The sequence below is a fragment of the Pristis pectinata genome, chromosome 13 (assembly GCF_009764475.1).
Source record: "Pristis pectinata isolate sPriPec2 chromosome 13, sPriPec2.1.pri, whole genome shotgun sequence".
NCBI lineage: Eukaryota > Metazoa > Chordata > Chondrichthyes > Rhinopristiformes > Pristidae > Pristis > Pristis pectinata.
This window is the reverse complement of record NC_067417.1, coordinates 49766213-49789637: the sequence shown is the minus strand read 5'-3', so window position 1 is coordinate 49789637 and position 23425 is coordinate 49766213. Positions and strand designations below refer to the sequence as shown.

Genomic DNA, 23425 nt, shown 5'->3' with positions numbered 1-23425 from the left:
CTGGTGGTTGGTCAGCTATGGGTAGGAAGTCAATGGTCAGTCAGACAGCCAGCCAGAGCTTTTCAGTCAGTTAGACTGGAGGTTGGAAAGAAAGTCGAACAGGCCATGGTGGTCAATTGGACAGGTAAACTTAGGTTGGTGGTCAATTGCACAGGAATTGGTGTTGTGGGGTGGACCTACCTGGAAGACAATGGATGTCTCAGACTTCCCTGAGTTAACATCAAAGCAGGCCTTTTCCATCCAGTTAAGGCCCACTTTGGTGTGGCAGTTGGCCCTGTTCATGGGCCACAAATGCACAGAGGGATGACTGCACACTCTACATGTGCAGATCATGCTCACGGAGGACCCAGACTGAATTTCTGAACATTTGTTATTGACGCACTAAACACCTGATCAATTTAGCATTCCAATTTTTCCATAATGTTAATTCAGGTAGTGCACAAAGCAAACTGCAGATGCTGGAATCTGGAACAAAGAAATAGAACGCTGGAAGAACTCTGTGGATGAAGCAGCATCTGTGGAGGGAAAGGGTGTGAATAGGTGCTTTGTGTTGAGGCCCTGCATCAGGACAGAGAGGGAAAAGCAAAGATTTTCAGTATATAGCAATACGAAAGAGGGTAGGTGGTAGGTCAAACCTGATGGGGAGAGGATGCTGGGCAGATGGGACCAGGTGGGAGAGCAGGAGGGGGGATGGGAAAGGGGAACAAAAGGAGATGAAAACTAGATGGACAGGTGAGTGTGTGGGATAGGAATACTGGGGGTGTGGGTTACCTGAAATTGGAAAATTCAATGTTAAACCCCAAACCCCCACCTTCACCCCTTTACCGGTATACAGGCAATCTTTCCTCTTCTACCTCAGTCCTGATGCAGGGTCTTGAACTGATGAGTCAACTTACACCTTTTGCCTCCACAGATGCCGCTTGACCCAATTAATTCTTCCAGCGTTTTTTTGCTTTTAGTGTAAATGACATTGCACTACGCAATAACATTTCTAGGCTAAAGCCCAAATGTGATATTAGCTTCAACATAAATTCAATAGCCAACTTTGTGAAATTTCATGGCCCTTCTACAGTTAAAGGAAGGCTACAAGGTCCTGCAGTAAAGAAGCGGTGAATAATCATCCAAAGAATCAAATCTAATCACAGTATATTCCATTGCCAATAAAGGCCAAATTCATAATAAAGGTTCTAAGAAAAGTGAACTAATAGGCTTAATGCCAATACAGGTTTGAACTCTCCAGTCCGGTTGGCAACTCCCATGGTCCAGCATGTTTTGAATCTGTACTACAGAGCTGTATTAATTAACTAATTCTAAGTAAGATCTAGCTAAGATCTTAAATTAACTAATGCACTAATCTGTAGCTAATTAACCTATCAGTGCAATTTTTGCTATCTCAATTGACAGTGTTTCCAAGTTACAGAAAATCTGGGTAACAGGCGGTTCTTGGAGCCTTTACATAACACAGGGAGTGTCTATACTTAAAAAGAACAGTTTGCCTGCTCAGAGGAAGAAATTTCTGTGGTCTCGATTTTCTGTGGTCAGGCACGGGTCAGGTCCCAAGGGTGCTAGACCAGAGAGTTTCAAACTGTATAATAAATGACAAGAGTTAAGTGAAAATGTTACTACCTGAATCTCTATTTCTTCTTGGGCCTTGATGGTACCGTTGTTAGGGTTTATAGTGAATTCTTTGGGTTTCACACCATACCCAATGTTTGCCCAAGAAAGTATCCTTCTGTCCTCTGAGGTGTGACTGTCATTTGCTTGAATGACTTCTGCGGTTCCATCACCAGGGACCCACAACTTAAATACCATTGGTACAATGGATGTGTTAATAAGACGACATGATATAGTGCTGGGAAAACCTGGAATTTTGGGAGAAAGAAAGATTTATAAAACTTATCCATATGCAATTGCACCGCGCACCTAATTAAGTTATAACTTACTCCAAACATTCACTCGTTCAGAAGTTTCTTTGTAACTGGCAGGCTTCTCGAATCCCTGCAGGCTTTGTTACAACAATGGGTATGTTAATCAACAGAACCAAAACCAAACTTTGAAAAGAAATGCAACACGTTTATTTTGTGCAACTTTCAATATTTCCATTTTTTAATCCTCAAAATCACCATGGTGTCTCTTTTTCACCTGTTAGCTTAGCTCAAAAATTGTACACAGTTCAAACCTGATACAGGGATGCCAAAATATCTGGTAGGCCGGGGGAACAAAGTTCCTGCTGAATTTAAAGGCAGGATCTCAACATCATTTAGGACTTTCATTCTTCTCTCAACAGCCAGACAACCAGGATAACTGGAGACATAAGAAAATGCAGATGCTGGAATCTGGAGCAGAAAACAAATTGCTGGAGGAACTCAGCATCTGTGGAGGGAAATGAACAGTCAACCTTTCATCTGGACTGAAAGCTAAAGTGGAGAAAGCCAGTATAAAGAGGTGAAGGGAAGGGATGATAGTTTTCGAAAATCTCCTGTTGGAGAAATCCAGCCTGTGGCCCTGAAAAGAGTCTAAACCATCCAAGAGGGAGGGGTGATGTTCAAGCTTTGCTATGGAGGGATTTAGGGAAAATCACTGCAGTGAGGATAAGGATTGTCGGGGGTAAGGTTACTGTGGGGAGGGAGCAAAGTTGTTAAATGGAGCCCGGACACTGGGATAATAAGGGAGGGAGAAAGAGGCCATCAGGGTTTGGATGGGGGGGTGGGTTTCAGGTGAGGCAGTCATCATATGGGGAGAGGGAGGACATAAATCAATTTGGGGAAGGCCATCGGCTTCCTAGGCAGGAGAAGGGAATACTCCTTTGCATCTTGGCTATGTGGAATGCTATGAGTGGCACTGCCTCTGTTCCTCCTTTTCAATACTGTGCTTCCAGAGCCCTGGGAAACCAGCATGCCATCTGGAAACTTTAAACTGGGCCATTTTTAACACATTAATGAAGTATCCCTCTCTGTTGAACATATGGTAACAGATTTCATATTGTAATGGTTTTAACCTTGTCCCATGACCCTTGCCAAAAATACCTTTCATCAGTAACACAAAACATTAGTGGTGGTAAAGTTACTGGAAGGGAGTCTGAGAGGCAGAATTTATTTGCATTGAGGATAGTTGGCAAGGCTTTGTATGTGGAATATCATGTTTCACAAATTTGAAGAGGTGACCAAGAGGATTGACGAGGACAGGGTAGTAGACGTTGTCTTCATGGACTTTAGCAAGGCCTTTGACAAGGTCCCACAGTGAAGGCTGGTCTAGAACGTTAGCTCTCGTGGGATTCAGGATGAGCTGACCAATTGTATATAATATTAGCTTGGTGTTAGGAGGCAGAGGGTGGTCGTGGAGGGTTGATTTTCAGATTAGAGGCCTGTTACCAGTCGGATGCCACAAGAAACGGTGCTGGGCCCCCTGTTGTTTATCATATACGTTAATGATTTGAATGAGAACGTAGGTTGTGTGATTAGTAAGTTTGCAGATGACACCAAAATTGGTGACAGTAAAGAAGGTTGTCTAGGCTTACAACAGGAACATGTCCTTGCCGGCCAAGATGTCTATCCATGCTAATCCCATCTTCTTATGTTTGGCCCATATCCCTCTAAACCTTTCCTGTACCTGTCCAAATGTCATTTTAGTGTTGTTATTGTACCTGCCTAAACTACTTCCTCTGACAGCTCATTCCATATACCCACCACCCTCTGCATGAAGAAGTCACCCCTCAGGTCCCCTTTAAATCTTTTCTTTCCCACCTTAAATCATGCCCTCTATTTTTAGACTCCCCTACCCTGAAAAAAAGATTGTCACTGTCTACCCTATCTGTGCCCCTCGTGATTTTACAAACCTCTATATGGTCACCCCTCAGCCTCCTTCGCTCCAGGGAAAAAAAGTCCCAGCCTCCTCCTTATCCAATTCCTCCTCCCAATCACTCCTTATATCTCAAGCTCTCCAGTCCTGGCAACATCCTTCAACATCTTTCCTGCACCCTTCACATCCTTCCTGCAGTGTGGCGACCAGAACTACACACAATACTCCAAGTACAGCCTAATGCTTTGCACAGCTGTAACGTGACATTCCAGTGGTGTACTTAACACAGGAGCTAATGAAGACAAGCATGCCATACGCCTTCTTCATCACCCTGACTACTTGTGTTGCCACTTTCAAGGAGCTATGGACTTGTACTCCTCAGTGTCTCTGTTGAACATCACTCTTCGGGGCCCTGCCATTCACTGTATATGTCCTGCATTGTTTAACTCCCAAAACCTCCTCCAATCTTTTCTTATCAAGTTCTACCAACATAATTTCTCATCCCTTATTCCCCTCTAATCTTATCTGGCATCCTCTTAAATTCATCTATATCGTTCACCTCAACTACTCTTAATAGCAGTGATTCCACATTCTTATAATTCCTTTGAATTTGCCATTTTACATCTTGGTGACTATATTACATTCATCGTCTCTCACTTTGATCATCCCCACAAATGGAAACGTTCTGTGAAGAAATTATAAATTCCATGGAATCGGCAAGGAATATAAGCATGATAAATCCTTAATCTTCAGCACAGTGATACATAGTATGTTCAAGCTTGAGCCATCTGCCATGCCAGAACTTCTTAAAGCAGTGGGTATCAATTGTCATTGCTGCTTCAAGTTGTGGGGCTGAATCTGTTACCTTGGAGTAGCTGGACGGACATAAGGAGAGACATCCAAGCCTCCAACGTAGAACCAGATGACATAGACTTGGAGGTGAACAACTTGAGGCAGCATCAGAGCCACTGCATCCCCTCAAAGAAATCAGAGGGCTTACTTGGAGTATGCACAAATGCGGGACTATCAGAGAAGACTCCTTGGTCTGCCATGACAACCTGATCAACAGTGGCTCTAGAAAGGGCTTTGTCCTATTCTTGTGCTCAAGCAGCCCTTTACCACCCTGCTATGGCTTGTCTTTCTTGTCAAGGCCCATTCCCATTGTACTTATGTGGGTTTCAACATTGTAGCAGTGACATCAAACGTACACTGTATGCCATCTAACATCACTGTTATGCACCAAATGCATTCTGTTAATGGGCAGGCTACATGTAGAAACCAGCAATTCAATTTCACATTGTGCACTTTGCAGACATAAAACTGAAGATCGCCTTTCACAATCGATTTTGCACTTTCATTCAATAGCGTGTATAAAACATCCAACATCAACTGGTTCACCTTTACCTATGCTGCTAGTTACAACCTCAAAAAACCCACGCAGATTTGTCAAACATGATTTCCCTTTTTGTCAGTCCATGTTGACTGCCCAATCCTGTTGCTTTTTTTTTTGTGTTCTCTGCTATGACATCCTCATTAGTTGAATCCAGCATTTTCCCAACAACTGATGTCAGACTACCTAGACTGAAGTTTCCTGTTTTCTCTCTTCTTCAATAGTGGTGTTCCAATCTGTGGAACTGATCTCAAATCTATGGAACTCTGGAAGATGGCAACCATTGCATCCACTATTTCCATAGCTCCTCATTCAAAACCCTGGGAAGTAGGTCATCAAGTCCTGGGGATTTATTATCTTTCAGGTATGCTATTTCCCATTGCAAATATTCACATTAACTTCACTTCAACTTCACATAATAGTCATGAACATTTCCTCCAAGATCAGCAAAGCCTTGACTCATTGGGTTACACCGATGTATAAAGATAGGCCAATGTGTGCATTGATGGTCAGGTACTGTCGACATTCAATTGTGCTTAAGCGTGGGAGTAGTTCCTTGCTGCATGGAGATGGTACAACCCCAGCTTCTCAATGTTTGAGTAAACTTTCCAACCATCACCTTTTTTCGCTTGTCCTTTCAAGTTGCCACTGAAAGAGTGAGAGAGAGAGAGAGAGGGAGAGATAAAGAGAGAGACAGACAGACAGAGATAGAGAGAGAGAGAGAGAGAGATAGAGAGAGAGAGAGAGAGAGAGGGAGAGAGAGAGAGAAAAAGAGAGAATTCTGCTAAACAGCCTTTCAAGTTATAGTCCCTTAAGCACACAATGATTTCAATTATTGCCACTAAAACAACATGCCAATAGTCAGGTGGGGGAGCCAAGATGACACAATACTTCCTTATGTGCTGTCCACCTGCACTGATTATAATGCACCAATGAATAAATCCCTGAACCTATCACTAAAGTGACTTGCTACAACCGTTTTCAACGGTCTACATCTTACGCTGATATATCAGTGCATTGCTCCACTGAGTGGACATTCCTAGGAGCAGAAAACCAAAGCAGGACCCTGCCACGCTTTGTCTCTAATGGTCCGAGCAGGATTCCTGATTCCAAGCCCACCTGGCAGAGATCCCCCTCCTGGCAGTTAGCTCACTGACGAGAACATCCAGGTCTCTTTTGTGGAATCAAGGGCTCCCTCCTTCTCTCCTGCAATCTCTTGGTCCTTTCTGGCAGTTAACAGTGTGTGTTCCTGCTGTGTAGCTGCCATTGAGGATTGTGCCTTTAAGGGCTTACAACCTTCAGATTGCTGTGCAGAACATCTTCAGAAACTGCATTCAACTGAGTGTGGTCCAATGAAGAAATGCATCCTACTTTCTGGGTATAAACTGCAACAAAAATGTTTTGAACATCTTTTTGGCAATTTCACTATTCTTTGTGGGAAAATCTAAATGGGCATTTGTGCTAAATCTAATAGTTTAGCACATCAAAAATCAGGGATTGTTATCCACAGCAGCATATGAACGAGTGACAATGCAGCACTGATGGTATTGGATTCTAATCTCATCAATCTGACTCTCCTTCAAAGAGGCTCACATTTCAGATGCATTACCAACCTTGGCACTCTGCACCTGCCGCTCTGAATGCTGCTCACATCAGAAAAAGATTGGCAGCTGTTTGCTTGTCTGCCTGAGTGCAGGCCTTACAAAACAAAAGATGTGGCATCAATACATTAAGCTGTCTGAGCTCTGCTCACACCAGAAAGACTAACATCAATGTACCAAGCTGTCTGACTGCAGGCTGTACCAGGAAGAGATACAGCCGGCAAAGAGGCCCTTCGGCCCACCGAGTCATTGATCACCTGTTTACACTGATCCAACACTAATCCCATTTGTTTTTGTCTGCATAGTTTTCATCAACTCCCCCTCACTCACCTACATACCAGTGGCAATTTACAATGGCCAAATAACCTGAGCACACTGGCCTAATTAGAGCCCACTAGTGCAAGGCGATTCAGTACATGAAATTCATAGTTCTACAATCCACATGGTGCCAGTATAACATAGACCATAGAACACATAACAGTACAGCACAGGAACAGGCATATGATGTGCCGAACTAATTAAACACCTAACTAAACTAATCCCTTCTGCCTACACAATGTTAATTTCCCTTCTTTCTTTGCACATTCATGTGCCTATCTAAATGCCTCTATTGTATCTGCCTCCACTACCACCCCTAGCAGGGCATTCCAGGCACCCACCACTCTCTGTGTAAAAAAAACTTGTCCCACGCAGCTCCTTTGAACTTGCCCCCTAGCACCTTAAATGCATATCCTCCAGTATTAGACACTTCAACCCTGGGAAAAAGATACCGGCTGTCTACTCTATCTATGCCTGTCATAATTTTATAAACTTCTATCAGGTCTCCCCTCAGCCTACGGTGCTCCAGAGAAAACAACCCACGTTTGGCCAACCTTTCCTCATAGCACATGCCCTCTAATCCAGGCAGCATCCTGGTAAACCTCTTCTGCACCCTCTCCAAAGCCTCCACATCCTCCCTGTAGTGGGGTGACCAGAACTGAATGCAATACTAGATGCAGTCTAACCAGATTTTCATAACTCTTCAACACAACTTCTTGACTCTTGAACTCAATGTCTTGACTAATAAAGGCAAGCAGGCCATACACTTTCTTCACCAGCCTATCAACCTGTGCAGCTACTTTCAGGGAGCGATGGACTTGGACCCCAAGATCCCTCTGTACATCAACACTGTTAAGGGTCTTGCCATTAACCATATACTGTGCCTTTACATTTGATCTCCCAAAATGCAACACCTCACACTTGGTCAGATTAAACTCCATCTGCCATTTCTCTGCCCATATCTGCAACTGATCCATAGCTCGCTGTATCCTTTGGCAACTTTCTACATTATCCACAATGGCTCCAGTCTTTGTATCATCTGTGAACTTACTATATATATCACAAACAGCAGAAATCCCAGTATGGATCCCTGTAGAACATGACTAGTCACAGACCTCCAGCCAGAATTAATCCCATCGACCACCACCCTCTGTCTTCTACGGGCAACCCAATTCCGAATCCAAATGGCCAAGTCACCATGGATCCCATGCATTTTAACCTTCTGTTTGAACCTCCCATGAAGGACCTTGTCAAACGCCTTATTAAGACCCATGTGGACAACATCCGCAGCTCTACCTCCATCAACCACCTTTGTCACCTCCTCAAAAAACTCAATCAAGTTAGTGAGTCATGACTTGCCCCACACAAAGCCATGCTGACTGTCCCTAATTAGGCCATACTTTTCCAAATGCTCATCAATCATATCCCTAAGAATCATCTCCAATAGCTTCCCTACCACTGACGTGAGACTCGCCTGTCTATAGTTTCCAGGATTATCCCTATCTCCCTTCTTGAATAACGGAACAACATTAGTTACTCACCACTCTTCCCGAACTTCGCCTGTGGTGAGAGAGGACACAAAGATCTTGGTCAAGGCCTCAGCAATCTCATCTCTTGCGTCTCTCAATAACCTGGGGTATATCCCATCAGGACCTGGGGACTTATGCAACTTAGTGTTCTTCAGGAGACCCAACACTATCTCTTTCTTTATCTCAAACATGCCCTCACATACTAGCACGTTCCACACAGATCTCAGTGTCCTCCACATCCTTCTCCTTGGTGAGTACTGATGCAAAGTACTCATTTAGGACCTCGCCCACATCCTCTGCCTCCAAGCACATGTTCTCTCCTTTATCCTTGAGTGGTCCTACCCTCTCCATAGTTATCCTCTTGCTCAATGTATGTATAGAATGCCTTGGGATTCTCTTTAATCCTATTTGCCAAGGACTTTTCATGGCCCCTCCTCTCATTGGACTATCTACATACTGATTTTAGAAACCCTCCTGGATGCACCAAGCAAATTCTGCCCCACCAAACCCTCTTGCACTAACGAGGTCCCAGTCTATATTGGGGAAGTTCAAGTCACCTACAACAACAACCCTGTTGTTTTTGCACCTTTCCCTAATCTGCCTGCATATCTGTTCCTTAATGTCCTGGTGGATATTGGGGGGGTCTGTAGTATAATCCATCAGAGTGATTACACCTTTCTTATTTTTGAGTTTTACCCATATAGATTCAGATGATGAGCCCTCCATTATGTCCCCTCTGAGTGTAACTGGTGATATTGGCCCTGACTAATGGTTGCAACTCCAGCCCCCCCACCTTACCTCCCTCTCTATCTTTTTCTAAAGCATCGAAACCCTGGAACATTAAGCATCCAGTCCTGTCCCCCTCTCAACCAAGTCTCTGTAATGGCCACAACATCATAGGTCCATGTACTGACCCATGCTCTAAGTTCATCACCCTTACCCTTAATACTCCCAGCATTAAAATACTTGCTGGTCGTGACATCTACCTTCTTCTCCATCCCTCCACTTTCTGACCCAGTGCTCTGGTTCCCATCCCCCTGCCAAACTAGTTTAAACCCTCCAGAGTAGAATGAGCAAACCAGCCAGGATATTGGATGTCCCCCCCCCAAAGTTAAGGTGCAACTGTCCTTCTTGTACAGGTTGCCCCTGTCCCAGAAGAGTTTCCAATGATCCAAGAAGCTGAAACCCTGCCCCTACATCAGCTCCTCGGCCACTCATTCATCTGTTCTATCCTTCTATTCCTGCCCTGACTAGCACATGGCACCAGGAGTAATCCAGAAATTTACTACCTTCAAGATCCTGCTTTTCAGCCCCCGTTCCTAACTCCCTATACTCACTGCGCAGGACCTCTTGCTCCTTTCTACTTATGTCATTGGTCCCAATGTGCACCATGGCCTCTGGCTGCTCACCCTCCCCCTTGAGAATGTTCTGCAGCCGCTCTGAGACATCCTCGACCCTGGCACCCAGAAGGCAACACACCATCCTGGCATCACTTTCACAATCACAAAACCTCCTGTCTGTCCCCCCCTAACTATCTTGTCTCCTGTCACTGTTGCTCTGACTGACTTAACCCTTCCTCGCTGAGCCTCAGAGCCAGCCACAGTGTCACTGACCTGGCTGCTGCTGCTGTGCCCTGATAGGTCATTCCCGCAGCAGAATCCAAAGGGGTATACTTGCTACTGAGGGGAATGGCTACAGGGGATGTGAGCTGGATGTAAGCTGGTATCTGCCACAGCATCCTCTCCCTCCACTTTAGGGTCAGGGTCTGCTTCCTTAGTGATGGTGGGGGCTGGGTCTGCTCTGATGAGATCTCAGAATCGTAGAACTTACAGCAAAGAAAGAGCACATTCAATCCATTGCATCCATCCCAGCTAGAGCAGCGAATCTTTAGGATTCTCCAGCCCAGACGGCTGTGGTTGGTGAGTCAAGGCTGAGACAGATGGATGTTTGGACTGCAGGGGAATCAGCTGTTATGGGGATCAGGCAGGGAAGTGGAAAGGCCCAAAGTCCAATCAGCAATGATTTTATGGGATGGTAGAGCTGTCCCAAAGGGCTGTGTGGCCTATTTCTTCCCCTCTTTCTATGTTCTTCTCAAAACATCCTCACCTTTTACTTCTTGGGAACAAATTCACAAGTACTTCAAGGTTAAAATTGAGGTAATTTTGAACCCCATTGTAAACCGCTCAATTCCAGTTTTATCTGAGGCACTTCATTGGTAAGGACAGCCAATCCAAAAGATGAATTAGTCAGCAAAACCTTTCACAGAGGCTTCATGCTCTCCTTCCACATGTTTTCAATTTCTAATTCTTTTTGATTGAGATTATCAAGCTTCTACAAATCCAACTGATTGACAGCAGAGTTTTTTGAGCCAGTATGTAGATAGCCGTGAGAAAAAGGGGTAGTACTGGACCCTAATCTTATGGAAACATTGCTGGGCAAGTGGTTAGAGTGTGTAGAGGCAGAGCAGTTTAGAGATAGTGAAAGTAGGAGATATGATTACTAAATTTGTAGCTAACATGAAAATTGGAGGTATTACTGATAGTGACAAAGGTTAGCCTTATGCTAAAGGATGATATTGATCAGCTGGTAAATTGGTCAGGTGAAGGCCGATGGAATTTAATCCTGTTAATTGTGAGGCGATGCATTATGAGGGGGTCTAATGAGGGTAGGGACAGATAACATGAATGATAGGGCCCTATGCATTATTGACAAACAGAGGGACCTTTGGTGTACAAGTCTGTAGATCCCTGAGGAAGGCAGCACAGATGGATAGGGTGGTGAAGAAGACATAAGGATGCATGCCTTCATTAGCTGGGGCATAGAACCGTAAGAGCAAGGAACACTTGGTACAACTTTATAAACATTGATTAGATCACAGCTGGAATATTATGTGCAGTTTTGGTTACCACCTTAAAGGAAGAATGTGGTTACACTGGAGAGGGTGCAGGGGACATTCACCAGGATGTTGCCTGGGATGGAGTGTCTCAGTTATGAGGAGGGACTGGTTAGGCTAGATTTGCCTTTCCTTGGAGAAGAGGAGGCTAGGCAGAACTTGAAGGAACTGTACAAACTTATGAGATGGTAGATACTAAGAAACATTTCCCCATGGCAGAGGTATAGGTTTTAAGGTGAGGAGTAGGAGGTTTAGAGAGGATCTGAGGAAGAATATTTTTCACCCAATGGGTGGTTGGAGTCTGGAACACACTACCTGAGAGATGACAGAAGCAGAGACTCTCACAACATTTAGGTATCTGCACATGCACTTTAAAACACCAATGCATAAGAGGCTATGAACCTAGTGCTTTTAAATGAGATTAGTGTAGTTAGGTACTTGATGATCAACATGGGCATGGTAGGCCAGAGGGCCTGTTTCTGTGCTGTGTGTCATCATGACTTTGTAAGTTTCAAGGTAGTCATGGAAAGGGTTTAAGAATGGATTGAATGTTACAGTCCTGGATTAGAGAAGGCAGGACCTGTTGAATGTATTTTGGGAGTACCTACAGGCGAGTCTGCATCCAACAAGTAGGAGCCATTCAGAAGAGAAATCTGGCATGGATTATTCTCAACATTGGTGCCCAACAAGACTGCATCCTCTGCCCCCTACTCCCTATACACTCATGACTGCATGGACAGATTCTGCTCTAACTCCATCTACAAGTTTGCAGATCATACCACCATAGTGGGCCGTATTTCAAATAATGATGAGTCAGAGGAAGGAGATAGAGAGCTTAGTGACATGGTGTCATGACAACAACCTCTCCCTCAATGTCAGCAAAACAAAAGAGCTGGTCATTGACTTCAGGAAGGGGGGTGTGTTGGGGGAGGGGTGCGGTACACATGCACCTGTCTACTTCAACTCTGAGGTCAAGAAGGTTGAGAGCTTCGTGTTCCTGGGATGTGAACATCACCAATAGCCTGTCCTGGTCCAACCACGTAGACGCCACGGCCAAGAAAGCTCACCAGCGCTCCTACTTCCTCAGGAGGCTAAAGAAATGTGGCACGTCCCCTTTGATCCTCACCAACATTTATCGATGCACCATAGAAAGCATCCTACCTGGATGCATCACGGCTTGGTATGGCAACTGCTCTGCCTGGGACACAAGAAACTGCGGAGACACAGCTCAGCACATCACGAAAACCATCCTCCATTCCATAGACTCTGTTTATACTTCTCGCTACCTTGGTAAAGCAGCCAGGATAATCACAGACCCCATCCGGGACATTTTCTCCTTCTCCCCTCTCCCATCAGGCAGAAGATACAAAAGCCTGAAAGCACGTACCACCAGGCTCAAGGACAGTCTATTCCGCTGTTGTAAGACTATTGAACGGTTCCCTAGTACGATGAGATGGGACTCTTGACCTCACAACCTACCTCGTTATGACTTTGCACCTTATTGTCTACCCTGCACTGCACTTTCTCTGCAGCTGTGACACTTTACTCTTGCATTCTGTGTTGTTTTACTTTGTGCTACCTCAATGCACTGTGTAATGAATTGATCTGTATGAACAGCATGCAGAACAAGATTTTCACTGTACCTCGGTAAAAGTGACAATAATCAATCTATTCCAATATGGAGAGTTCAGGACCAAAATGTTCCCTTCGGAGTGAAAGGTAAGGACAACAGAGAAACACTGGATCTCAAGGGAAATTGAGGATTGGATAAAAAAAAGAGAAGCCTGTGGAATATTTGAAATGGTGAAAGCGCAGCAGGAGTATAGAAAGTGTCGGAGTGCACTTAGAAAAGAAATTATGAGGGTAAAGAGGGGTCATGAAATATCACTGGCAGACAGGATAAACAAAATCCAAAAAGCATTTTATATTAAAGGCAAGATGGTAACCAGGGAAAAAGTAGGGCCCATTTGGGACCAGAATGACAATCCACCCTTGCAAGCAGGTGGAAATTATTTCCACCACAGTAAGGTCACAGCTTGATCCCACCTGGGACTCAGCTCCATTACTCTGTCCATTTCCCTTGACTCACAAATAGACCAAAAATCCTTTGTGGCCTTAAATGATTCACTGGCCACAGATCTCCAGGATAGAAAATTCTAAAGATGCATGATTGCTGCGAGAGAAGTAATTCCTCCTCATCCCCATTTTAAATGGGCATTCACTCATCCTGAGATTATGACCCCTTGGGTCATAGCTCCAGGGCAACTTGTGTTATAGCTGTTCCAGTACAACTTGGCACAGTTAGTTTTTGAGTAAAAGTCACTAACACTACAGTTGAAATGTGGTGAGGGCCCCAAGTCTTTGCTGTATTTATAGGACTGCAAGTGTGCCTGAAAGAGCAAGAGTACTTCCTCCCTCCCAACAAGCTTAGCTGCTTCTTGGCCCACAGTCATCACCACTCGATACCCACTCTCTCCCATTGTCTACACGATCTGGAGGAAAGAACAAACTACTGGAGGAACTCAGTGGGTCAAACCATATCTGTGGAGGCAAAGCGATGGTCAACATTCAGTACCATAGAACCATAGAGCACAAAACAGGCCCTTCAGCCTACCATGTTGTGCTGTCCATCAAACCACCCTCACAGTATCTAAGCCTTTCCTCCCGCTCATCCCTCTATCTCACATTCCTCCATGTGCCTATCCAATTGAACCTGTCCAATGTATCTGCCTCCACCACCACCCCAGACAGTGCATTCCATGCACGAACCACTCTCTGGGTGAAAAACCTCCCCCTGACATCTCCCTTGAACCTCCCACCCATAACCTTAAAGCCATGACCTCTTGTCTGAGCACTGGTGCCCCTGGGGAGGAGGCGCTGACTGTCTATCTATTCCTCTCAATATTTTATATACCTCTATCATGTCTCCCCTCATCCTCCTCCTTTCCAGTGAATAAAGCCCTAGCACCTTAAGCCTCTCCTCATATTCAATACGCTCTAATCCAGGCAGCATCCTGGTAAATCTCCTTTGCACCCTCTCCAACGCCTCCACATCCTTCCTATAATGAGGTGACCAGAACTGAACACAAGTACTCTAAGTGTGGTCTAACTAGAGTTTTGTAGAGCTGCATCATCACCTCGCGACTCTTAAACTCAATCCCGCGATTTATGAAAGCCAACATCCCATAGGCCTTCTTAACTGCTCTTTCCACCTGTGAGGCAACTTTCAGTGAACTGTGAATACGAACCCCCAGATCCCTCTGCTCCTCTACACTGCCAAGTACCTTGCCATTTACCTTGTACTCTGCCCTGGAGTTTGTCCTTCCAAAGTGTACCACCTCACACTTCTCCGGATTGAACTCCATCTGCCACTTTGTCAGCCCACCTCTGCATCCTATCAATATCCCTCTGTAAGCTCCGACAGCCCTCCACACTATCCACAACACCGCCGATCTTAGTGTCGTCCACAACTTACTAACCCAGCCTTCCACCCCCTCATCTAAGTCATCTATAAATATCACAAAAAGTAGAGGTCCCAGAACCGATCCTGAATCAGACCCAAAGTTGTCGACTATCCCTTTACTATTTAGGGGACAATGTGGAAAGAAGCTATGTGTGTGGAGTTCACAGGTTCTCCCTGGATTTCTCCTGGGTGTTTCATTTTCCTCCCATTGCCCAAAGATGTGCTCATTGGTAAGTTCACTGGCCACTGCAGATTAGCCCTAGTGTAAGTCTATGGCTGGAGAATCACGGTGGAGTTGATGGATATGTAAGATTACAGAGAAATAGATGGAGAATTGGATTGCTGAGATTTCTTTAGGAGCCAGCATAGATTTAATGAACCAATGGGCCTTCTTCTAAATTGTAAAAGAGTATGAAAATAAGCCTCAACTAAATAACTAGAGTTTAAGAAGTTACAATTCCATCTATTCAAGTGTAGTTTGTAATCCTGTAATGTATTAAATCTTGTCTGCATCAAAATAACCACATTACCATTTGCAATATGGTTTCAATGTCAAAAAATTGAATCGAGAGTTAAGCTGGCTCCTGCCCCAGCATGATTTCTTCTCGCCAACCTCTCCTGAGTGTTATCACTGCCCTGGCAGCAATCACTCCAACCACAAGCTTCCCTTCCCTGCAATATTTCCCTCAAAACTAAATCCACCACAGCTCTGGGTAGAATCTGTCACTAGCCACCTGCTCCTAGTACCTCCCTGAGAAAAACTCACTTCATTCCTTTGCATGAGAACTATAGGGCTTTCCATAAACAAGGGGTTTTTACTTTACACTGGTCAACTGACAAGCTAGTCAGAAGCAATAGAAATATATAGGTCTTCCCCAGCTTACAAATGCTTTACTTAAGTATGGGCTGTACGAATGAGTGCTTGGGAGACCGGTGAGGTAGGTTTGCCAGCTGCTGAGGGGCTGCAGGCACCTTCTGCCTTGTGGGGACTTGATTCGTGTCTGTATTTCCAAAGTGTGAATTGTTCGAGTTACGAACGGTTCGCAGGAACGGAACCCTGCCATAACCTGAGGATGACCTGTACCTCCTTCCCCATGCCCCCATCTCCCCTCCTCACACCAACATCAAGACACAACCACTGAATCAAAAATATCCCAGTCAAGCTTCATTCCAATGGTGAATGGAGTAGTTGAGGGAAACATTCAAAGCTTTGGTTGGTGAACATGGTTTATGAAACATGGCTCAGTATGATTTCCCAATCTCCCAGACATAAGGTGTCCACACACTCATCAATCATCAGGTAGTCTTTGTTACTCATTTTTTGGGATATGACCATTGCTAGCAAGACCAGCTTTTAGTTACCCATCTTCATATGGTGACCCAACTTCTTAAACTGCTATAGTCTTTCTGGTGAAGGAAACAGTACTGCTGGGTGGGGAGTTCTAGATTTTAAATTCTGAGTCAACACTGCCTGAGCTTCCTACCCAAAACCCTTCAACAGATTTGCTGCACTTCTCATGGGCCTAACAACCAAAGGTTAGCTCGGACCTGCACAAATATCCCTCCCACCATGCCTCATCACTGGGCAACTTTTATTACTTTTCTTTATTCTTTCTGCCCATTAGATTCAGAAATCAATGCATGCATCAGGAAACATCTCAGTACAATTCCCTTGTCAGTGTACCAGATGGCACCATGCATGCCTTGTGGCCATCAACAACACAGACCTGTAGATGTTGGAATCTGGACCAAAAATCAAACTGCTGGAGAAACTCAGCAGGTCAAGCAGCATCTGTGGAGGCAAAGGGATGATCAGGACCCTGCATTAGGACTGAGGGTGGACAGGGAAGATTTCCACAATAAAGAGGTGAGAGGGAGGGGTGAGGCAGGGCTGGTGGAAGCAGAAGAGTGGGGGAGCGATGGTCAGATGGAACCAGGAGGAGGAGGTGGAGTGTGGAGGCAGAGGTTGATGGGTGATAGGTAGGAACAGGTGAGGGGAGGGGGAAGGTAGAGGGTGATAAGTGGAACATATAAAGGAGGGATGGTGGGCAGATGGGACCAGATGAGGGAGGAGATAGGAAGGGAAGGGCAGGGAGAAGAAAAAACCCAGGAGAGCAGATGTGTGGGTGATGGGCAGATGGGCATGGGAAAGGTGAAAAAAGGGAGAGGGGAACCTGGGTGGACTATCAGGAGAGGGAAAGGAACACAGGGGGTGTGGCGTACCTGAAATTGGAAAATTTATTGGGTTGTTAGACTGCCCAAGTGGAACAAAGAAATAGAGACCTCAGAAGAGACCTGAAGGTGCCTTGGCCATTGTAGCTAAGCATCTGGGACATAAACTTCTTGGCAAATAACTTTGAAGTAGAATAGTGAGAATGTTTATAATAATTGTGCCTAGGGGACTTCCAGATGATATAATTTTTCTCCTCAATTAACTTGCACGGATATCAGTGGAGAGATCACTTGCCCATTTAAAGAATTCCAAGTTATTTACTACACTGAAAAAAACACCATTCCTATGTGTGCGCACAAAGTGAATAATTGAGAAAGCAAGTTTTTTTTGTCTGAATGCACCTTAATAACAATTGTATCCTGCTCATCCACAGCTAATCTAATTGATTTTATAATACCTCTTCCAATGCATCAATTTGTCCAACTTAAAAAAAAATGACAGAATTGTCTCTAATGCAGAACAGCAATTTAAAGCTCACACGGATGACATATCAGTAACAATAGACAAAATAATCAATCAGCTTGGCATAAAATAGATATTATTAATGGCCGGTGCCCACTGAATGACCATAGATTTGAATATAAATGGATGCTGTCTAATCATATGTCACAAGATATTTCAGTGAAAGCATTATCTCTGGCTATTTTACCAAAAGAATCAGACTATGATTCCTGAACCCAGCTTGCCCAAGTTAATACCAGGCTCTCAGTGTGGTGGGCTTTGTAGCTCACGAGATATAAAACTCATGAAGGGAAATGTAGGAGTAAAGGTGCTTTATTTACATATCCTCTCTTAAAGTCAATGAGCCCACACAACCAGCTTCTAAGATAAGATATATTCATTAGTCACATGTACATCAAAACACACAGTGAAATACATCTTTTGCATACAGTGTTCTGGGGGCAGCCCGCAAGTGTCGCCACGCTTCCGGCACCAACATAGCATGTACACAACTTCCTAACCCGTACGTCTTTGGAATGTGGGAGGAAACCGGAGCACCCGGAGGATACCCACGCAGACACAGGGAGAACGTACAAACTCCTTACAGACAGCAGCCGGAATGAGCCAGGTCTCTGGCGCTGTAATAGCGTCATGCTAACTGCTACGCTACCATGCCACCTTCTTGATATGAAAGGAATTATTTGGGGTGAAATTTATTGTACCAATCATTTAACTAAGTACAAATGTGAAAATGCCAGTAGAGCAAATGACTTCACTTCCCATTATTAAACAATGCAAAAAATTTCCTCCTCTTCCACATTTTTCTCACCACCGCTGTGGGGCGTTAGTTTGTTACACACTCACCAAAGGAGATCTCCCCAAAGTTCAGTGAAGGCACGTTGAAATTAAATGTAGGTCCAATGACATGTCCCCTGTAGAGAACATGCAGTTATCAGTGTGTTTTCAGCAGCAGTGGGGTTAACAATTAACAATGCATCTGCAAGGAGGTCACTTAGAGATTAATTCTTAGCAGTCACAGCACCTGCACTCAGCAAGTTTCAATGATAATGAATAAATGCAAGGTGAATGCGTCAACAGTGCAGTGAAACAATCTGGGCAATTTCTTTCCATTTATAACAGAACAGCAGAAAATTTCCATCTGAAACTGGAGTCGACATTTTACATTAAGTTCCCTGCGAGATTACTCTCAGAAACTAATTCAAAGGACGTACTGAATGCATGTAAAAAATGTGAAATGAGAAACTAACCTGAGGTGCTGCATAATTGCTAAAATAATGCTCAAGAACTCTAGGTTGCTTTAAAACAACAGTGTAAATAATCAGAACCACTTTACAAGGCTGTGAAATGTAATTCACCCATTAGTCTGGATAAATTATTTCCCAACTTTAATCAGTTGAAAAAAAACATTTTTTTCAATCCATCCTTTTAATCCTATACCGCCTTCACTCAATGACTGTGAGATTCATTGATAGATTAAACAGTAGAAAATAAGGATACCCAAAATATTGTGCTTAAACTCCAAGTAGAAAATCAGGGGCCAAAATTGCTGTCAGCACCTCTGTGGAAAGTGAAGACTCATTTGATGTCAGTTGTACAAAATCCCAGGCCTCAAACACTGAAGCAGAACTAATCAGCAGGTTGAGGTTTGCCTTGCGTTATGTAAAGGTCTATTGCCAAGGAGTCCAAGGACTTCATCTTCCTCCAGCCAAGTGTCATCTTAAGCTTTTCTGCCTTAAAAGTTCACCTCACCCACCCGCATCCTCACTGCTGATGTCTACAACAGAGTCCCCCATGTCATGATTCCCTTACCCTGAATTTCTCTCTGACAACCCCTCCTGATCACCCCATTCACACTCCAGGCCCCTTACTTCCAAATCATGACTGCTTCTCCAGTCCAAGAGGACATAGGTTTAAGAGGCTGGGGAGTAGGTATAGAGGAGATGTCAGGGGTAAGTTTTTTTTACTCAGAGAGTGGTGAGTGCGTGGAATGGGCTGCCGGAAATGGTGGTGGAGGTGAATACAATGGGGTCTTCTAGGAAACTTTTGGATAGGTACATGGACCTGAGAAAAATAGAGGGCTATGGGTAAGCCTAGTAATTTCTAATGTAGGGACATGTTCGGCACAGCTTTGTGGGCTGAAGGGCCTGAATTGTGCTGCAGTTTTTCTATGTTTCCAAGGTCTAAAGTTTCAGTCACCTTTCCCAACCCATCCATCTGCCACCTCCTCTTTCCAAACACATCAGCCCATCAAGTCTTGAATGTTTTTCCTGTCCTAGTATTTGCCCTGTTTGAAACTCTTTGCCCTAAACTGTCCAGGTCTGTCTTTTCATTGAGTAATCCACAATGGACTCAATCCACCCTCTGACCCTCAGCTGCACCTGCTGCTCCCTCTCAACAGTCCACTCCCCAATACTTCCTCCACAGTCTCCACTCTCTGCAGTGACAGAGGAAATTCTAGCATGCACGTTGCTATTGACTTCATAAGCAGTAGATTATCTGCTCTTGGGCTATTCATCAGGGCAAATCAAGAGTTGCAGCAGGTCGAATCTGGCCTGCAGGCCATAATATGGGCGTTAGAGGGTAAAAGTAAATACTTTTGTAAAGATAAGGCCCTGGGTATTAAGAGGGATGGATTGTGATGGGTGCAGTGGAGGAGCCTGGGCAGAATTTCAGATGGTGTAAACTTTTCCCATAAAATTATAGAGCAGGGAAACAGGGCCTTCGGCCCAACTTGTCCATGGTGTCCACCAACCTAGGTGTCTTCGTCAGCTAGTCCCATTTGTCTGCATTTGGTCCATATCCCACTAAATCTTTCCCATCCAGGCACGTGTCCAAATGTCTTTGACCACTACCTCTGGCAGCTTGTTCTATGTACCCACCACCACCTGTGTGAAAAACTTGCCTTTCAGGTGCTCTTTAAATCTTTCCCCTCTCACCTTAAATCTGTGCCCTCCAGTGTGAGCCTCCCCTACCCTGGGAAAAAGACAGTGACTATCCACCCTATCTATGCCCCTCATGATTTTATAAACACCTATAAGGTCACCCCTCAGTCTCCGTCACTCCAGGGAAAACAGTTTCAGCCTGTCCAGTCTCTCCTATAAGTCAGGCCCTCTAGTTCCAACAACATCCTTGTTTCCCAGAACCACCTGCTATCCTTTACCCAAAGACTACAACCAAAAATACCAACAAATGAAACAAAGTGAAGCACTTACTTAAAAGTCACACTGATTGGTTTAGGGGACCCCTGCACATAAAAAAACAAGTCTTCCAGGAATTCCCCAAGAATGTTGGATTTGAATGTCACATCCAGTGCTTGGTAACCACCTGGCAACAGTGACCCTGAACTTGGGCTGATGCTGAAGCAGGAGCCAATGGGAGTGAATGCAGGCATCAGGCTGTATGCAGCAAGGATGTCACCCTTGTTCGTCATCAATATCTGAAAAATAAATACATAATGAGAAAACTGCTGCTCTGTTTGAAAAATACAGATATTTCTTTTGTTTCCTTTCGGAAAAATGGCCTTTGTCAAAATCATTTTGTGCAGTAAACCAAATAATCAAGAAAGAATCAGCAGCCATTTTATACTGTATCTCTTCCAATCGTTAACCAAGATTGCCCAAGGAGTGCAAAATATCCTATTTATTATCGGGATCTGCGGAATTGTGATGAAGTTAGCCTCCCTCACTGCTGCCCTTCTCCTTAGCATGCCTTAGCATCAACCCTTCCAGACAGAACCACACATGTCGGGTTCCATTCTTACCTAAAATTAAAAAAAAACAGAAAATGCTGGAAAAACCCAGCAGGTCAGGCAGCATCTGTGGAAAGGGAAACTGTTAACGTTACAGGTTAAAGACGTTTCATCAGAACTGAGAAAGAGATAAAGCAAGTTAGTCTAAGCAGCAGAGAAGGTGGCAGAGGCTAATGGGTGGAACAACAGGAATGTCAGTAATAATCCATAAGATACATTGGTATTGGTTTATTATTGTCACATGTACTGAGGTACGGTGAAAAACTTGTCTTGCATACCATTCGTACAGGTCAATTCATTACACGGTGCATTGAGGTAGTACAGGTAAAAACAATAACAGAATACAGAGTAAAGTGTCACAGCTACAGAGGAAGTGCAGTGCAGGTAGACAATAAGGTGCAAGGTCATAACAAGGTAAATTATGAGGTCAAGAGTCCATCTCGTCGTATAAGGGAACCATTCAATAGTTTTATCACAGTGGGGTAGAAGCTGTCCTCAAGCTGTCCTTGTGCCCTCAGGCTCCTGTATCTTCTGCCTGATGGGAGAGGGGAGAAGAGAGAATGACCCGGGTGGATAGGATCTTTGATTATGTTGGCTGCTTAATCAAGGCAGCGGGAGGTATAGACAGAGTCCATGGAGGGGTGGCTGGTTTCTGTGATGTGCTGGGCTGTGTCCACAACTCTCCACTGTTTCTTGCAGTCTTGGGCAGAACAGTTGCCATACCAAGCCATGATGCATCCAGATAGGATGCGTTGATAAAAGTTGGTGAGTGTCAAAGGGGACATGCCAAATTTCTTTAGCCTCCTGAGGAAGTACAGGCGCTGCTGAGCTTTCTTGGCCATGGTGTCTACATGGTTGGACTAGGACAGGCTATTGATGATGTTCACTCCTAGGATCTTGAAGCTCTCAACCGTCTCGACCTCAGCAGCACTGATGTAGACAGGTGCATGTACACCGCCCCCTTTCCTGAAGTCAATGATCAGCTTTTTTGTTTTGCTGACATTGAGGGAAAGGTTGTTGTCATGACACCATGTCACTAAGCCCTCTACCTCCAACTCATCATTATTTGAGATACAGCCCACTGCAGTGGTATCATCTGCAAACCTGTAGATGGAATTAGAGCAGCATCTGGCCATGCAGTCATGAGTATATAGAGAGTAGAGTAGAGGGACGAGGACGCAGCCTGGTGGGGCACTAGTGTTGAGAATACTCATGCTGGAGGTGTTACTGCCTATCCTCACTGATTGCGGTCTGTTGGTCAGAAGTTGAGGATTCAGTTGCAGACGGAGGTGTTGAGTCCCAGGTCTTGGAGTTTGGTGATGAGTTTGCTTGGAATTATAGTATTGAAGGCGAAGCTTTTAGTCAATAAACAATAGTCTAACGTAGGTGTCTTTACTGTCCAGATGCTTCAGAGATGAGTGTAGGGCCAGGGAGATAGCATCCATTGTAGACCTGTTTCGGTGGGAGGCAAATTGCAGTAGGTCAAGATTTTCTGGGAGGCTGGAGTTAACGTGTACCATGACCAGCCTCTCAAAGCACTTTATGACTGTGGGTGTCAGAGCCACTGGTCGGTAGTCATTAAGGCATGTTACCTTGTTTTTCTTAGGTACCATGATGATAGTGGCCCTCTTAAAACAGGTGGGAACCTCAGATTGACGCAGTGAAAGGTTAAATATGTCTGCAAATACCCCTGCCAGCTGATCAGCACAATATTTGAGGACACAGCCAGGGACACCATCTGGGCCAGATGCTTTCCTTGGGTTCACTCTCTGAAAGACTGATCTTACGTCCTCAACGGTGACCACAGGTTGAGTTGCATTGGAGGCTGTCGGGGTGGGTGGTTACAAACCAATCCCCTTCTGTTCAAAACGTGCATAGAATGCGTTAAGCTCATCAGGAAGGGAAGCACTGTTGTCGGCGGTGCTGCCCGACTTCATTTTGTAGCCCGTTGTAGCATGTTCCCCCTGCCACAACTGACGGCTGGTCTGGG

The 23425-nt window shown here is 44.6% G+C and overlaps 1 protein-coding gene across 1 annotated transcript in view; it reads right to left on the bottom strand.

Moving 5' to 3' along the window:
- The window catches only part of hydin (HYDIN axonemal central pair apparatus protein), a 541323-nt gene that overhangs the window by 358521 nt on the left and 159377 nt on the right, over nucleotides 1-23425 (bottom strand). The window contains exons 12-14 of the mRNA XM_052028752.1: nucleotides 20900-21123; nucleotides 18531-18598; nucleotides 1627-1862 (exon numbers count right to left, since the gene is read on the bottom strand). Coding sequence (XP_051884712.1) covers nucleotides 1627-1862; nucleotides 18531-18598; nucleotides 20900-21123 — 528 coding nt within the window. The remainder of the gene's footprint in view (nucleotides 1-1626; nucleotides 1863-18530; nucleotides 18599-20899; nucleotides 21124-23425) is intronic.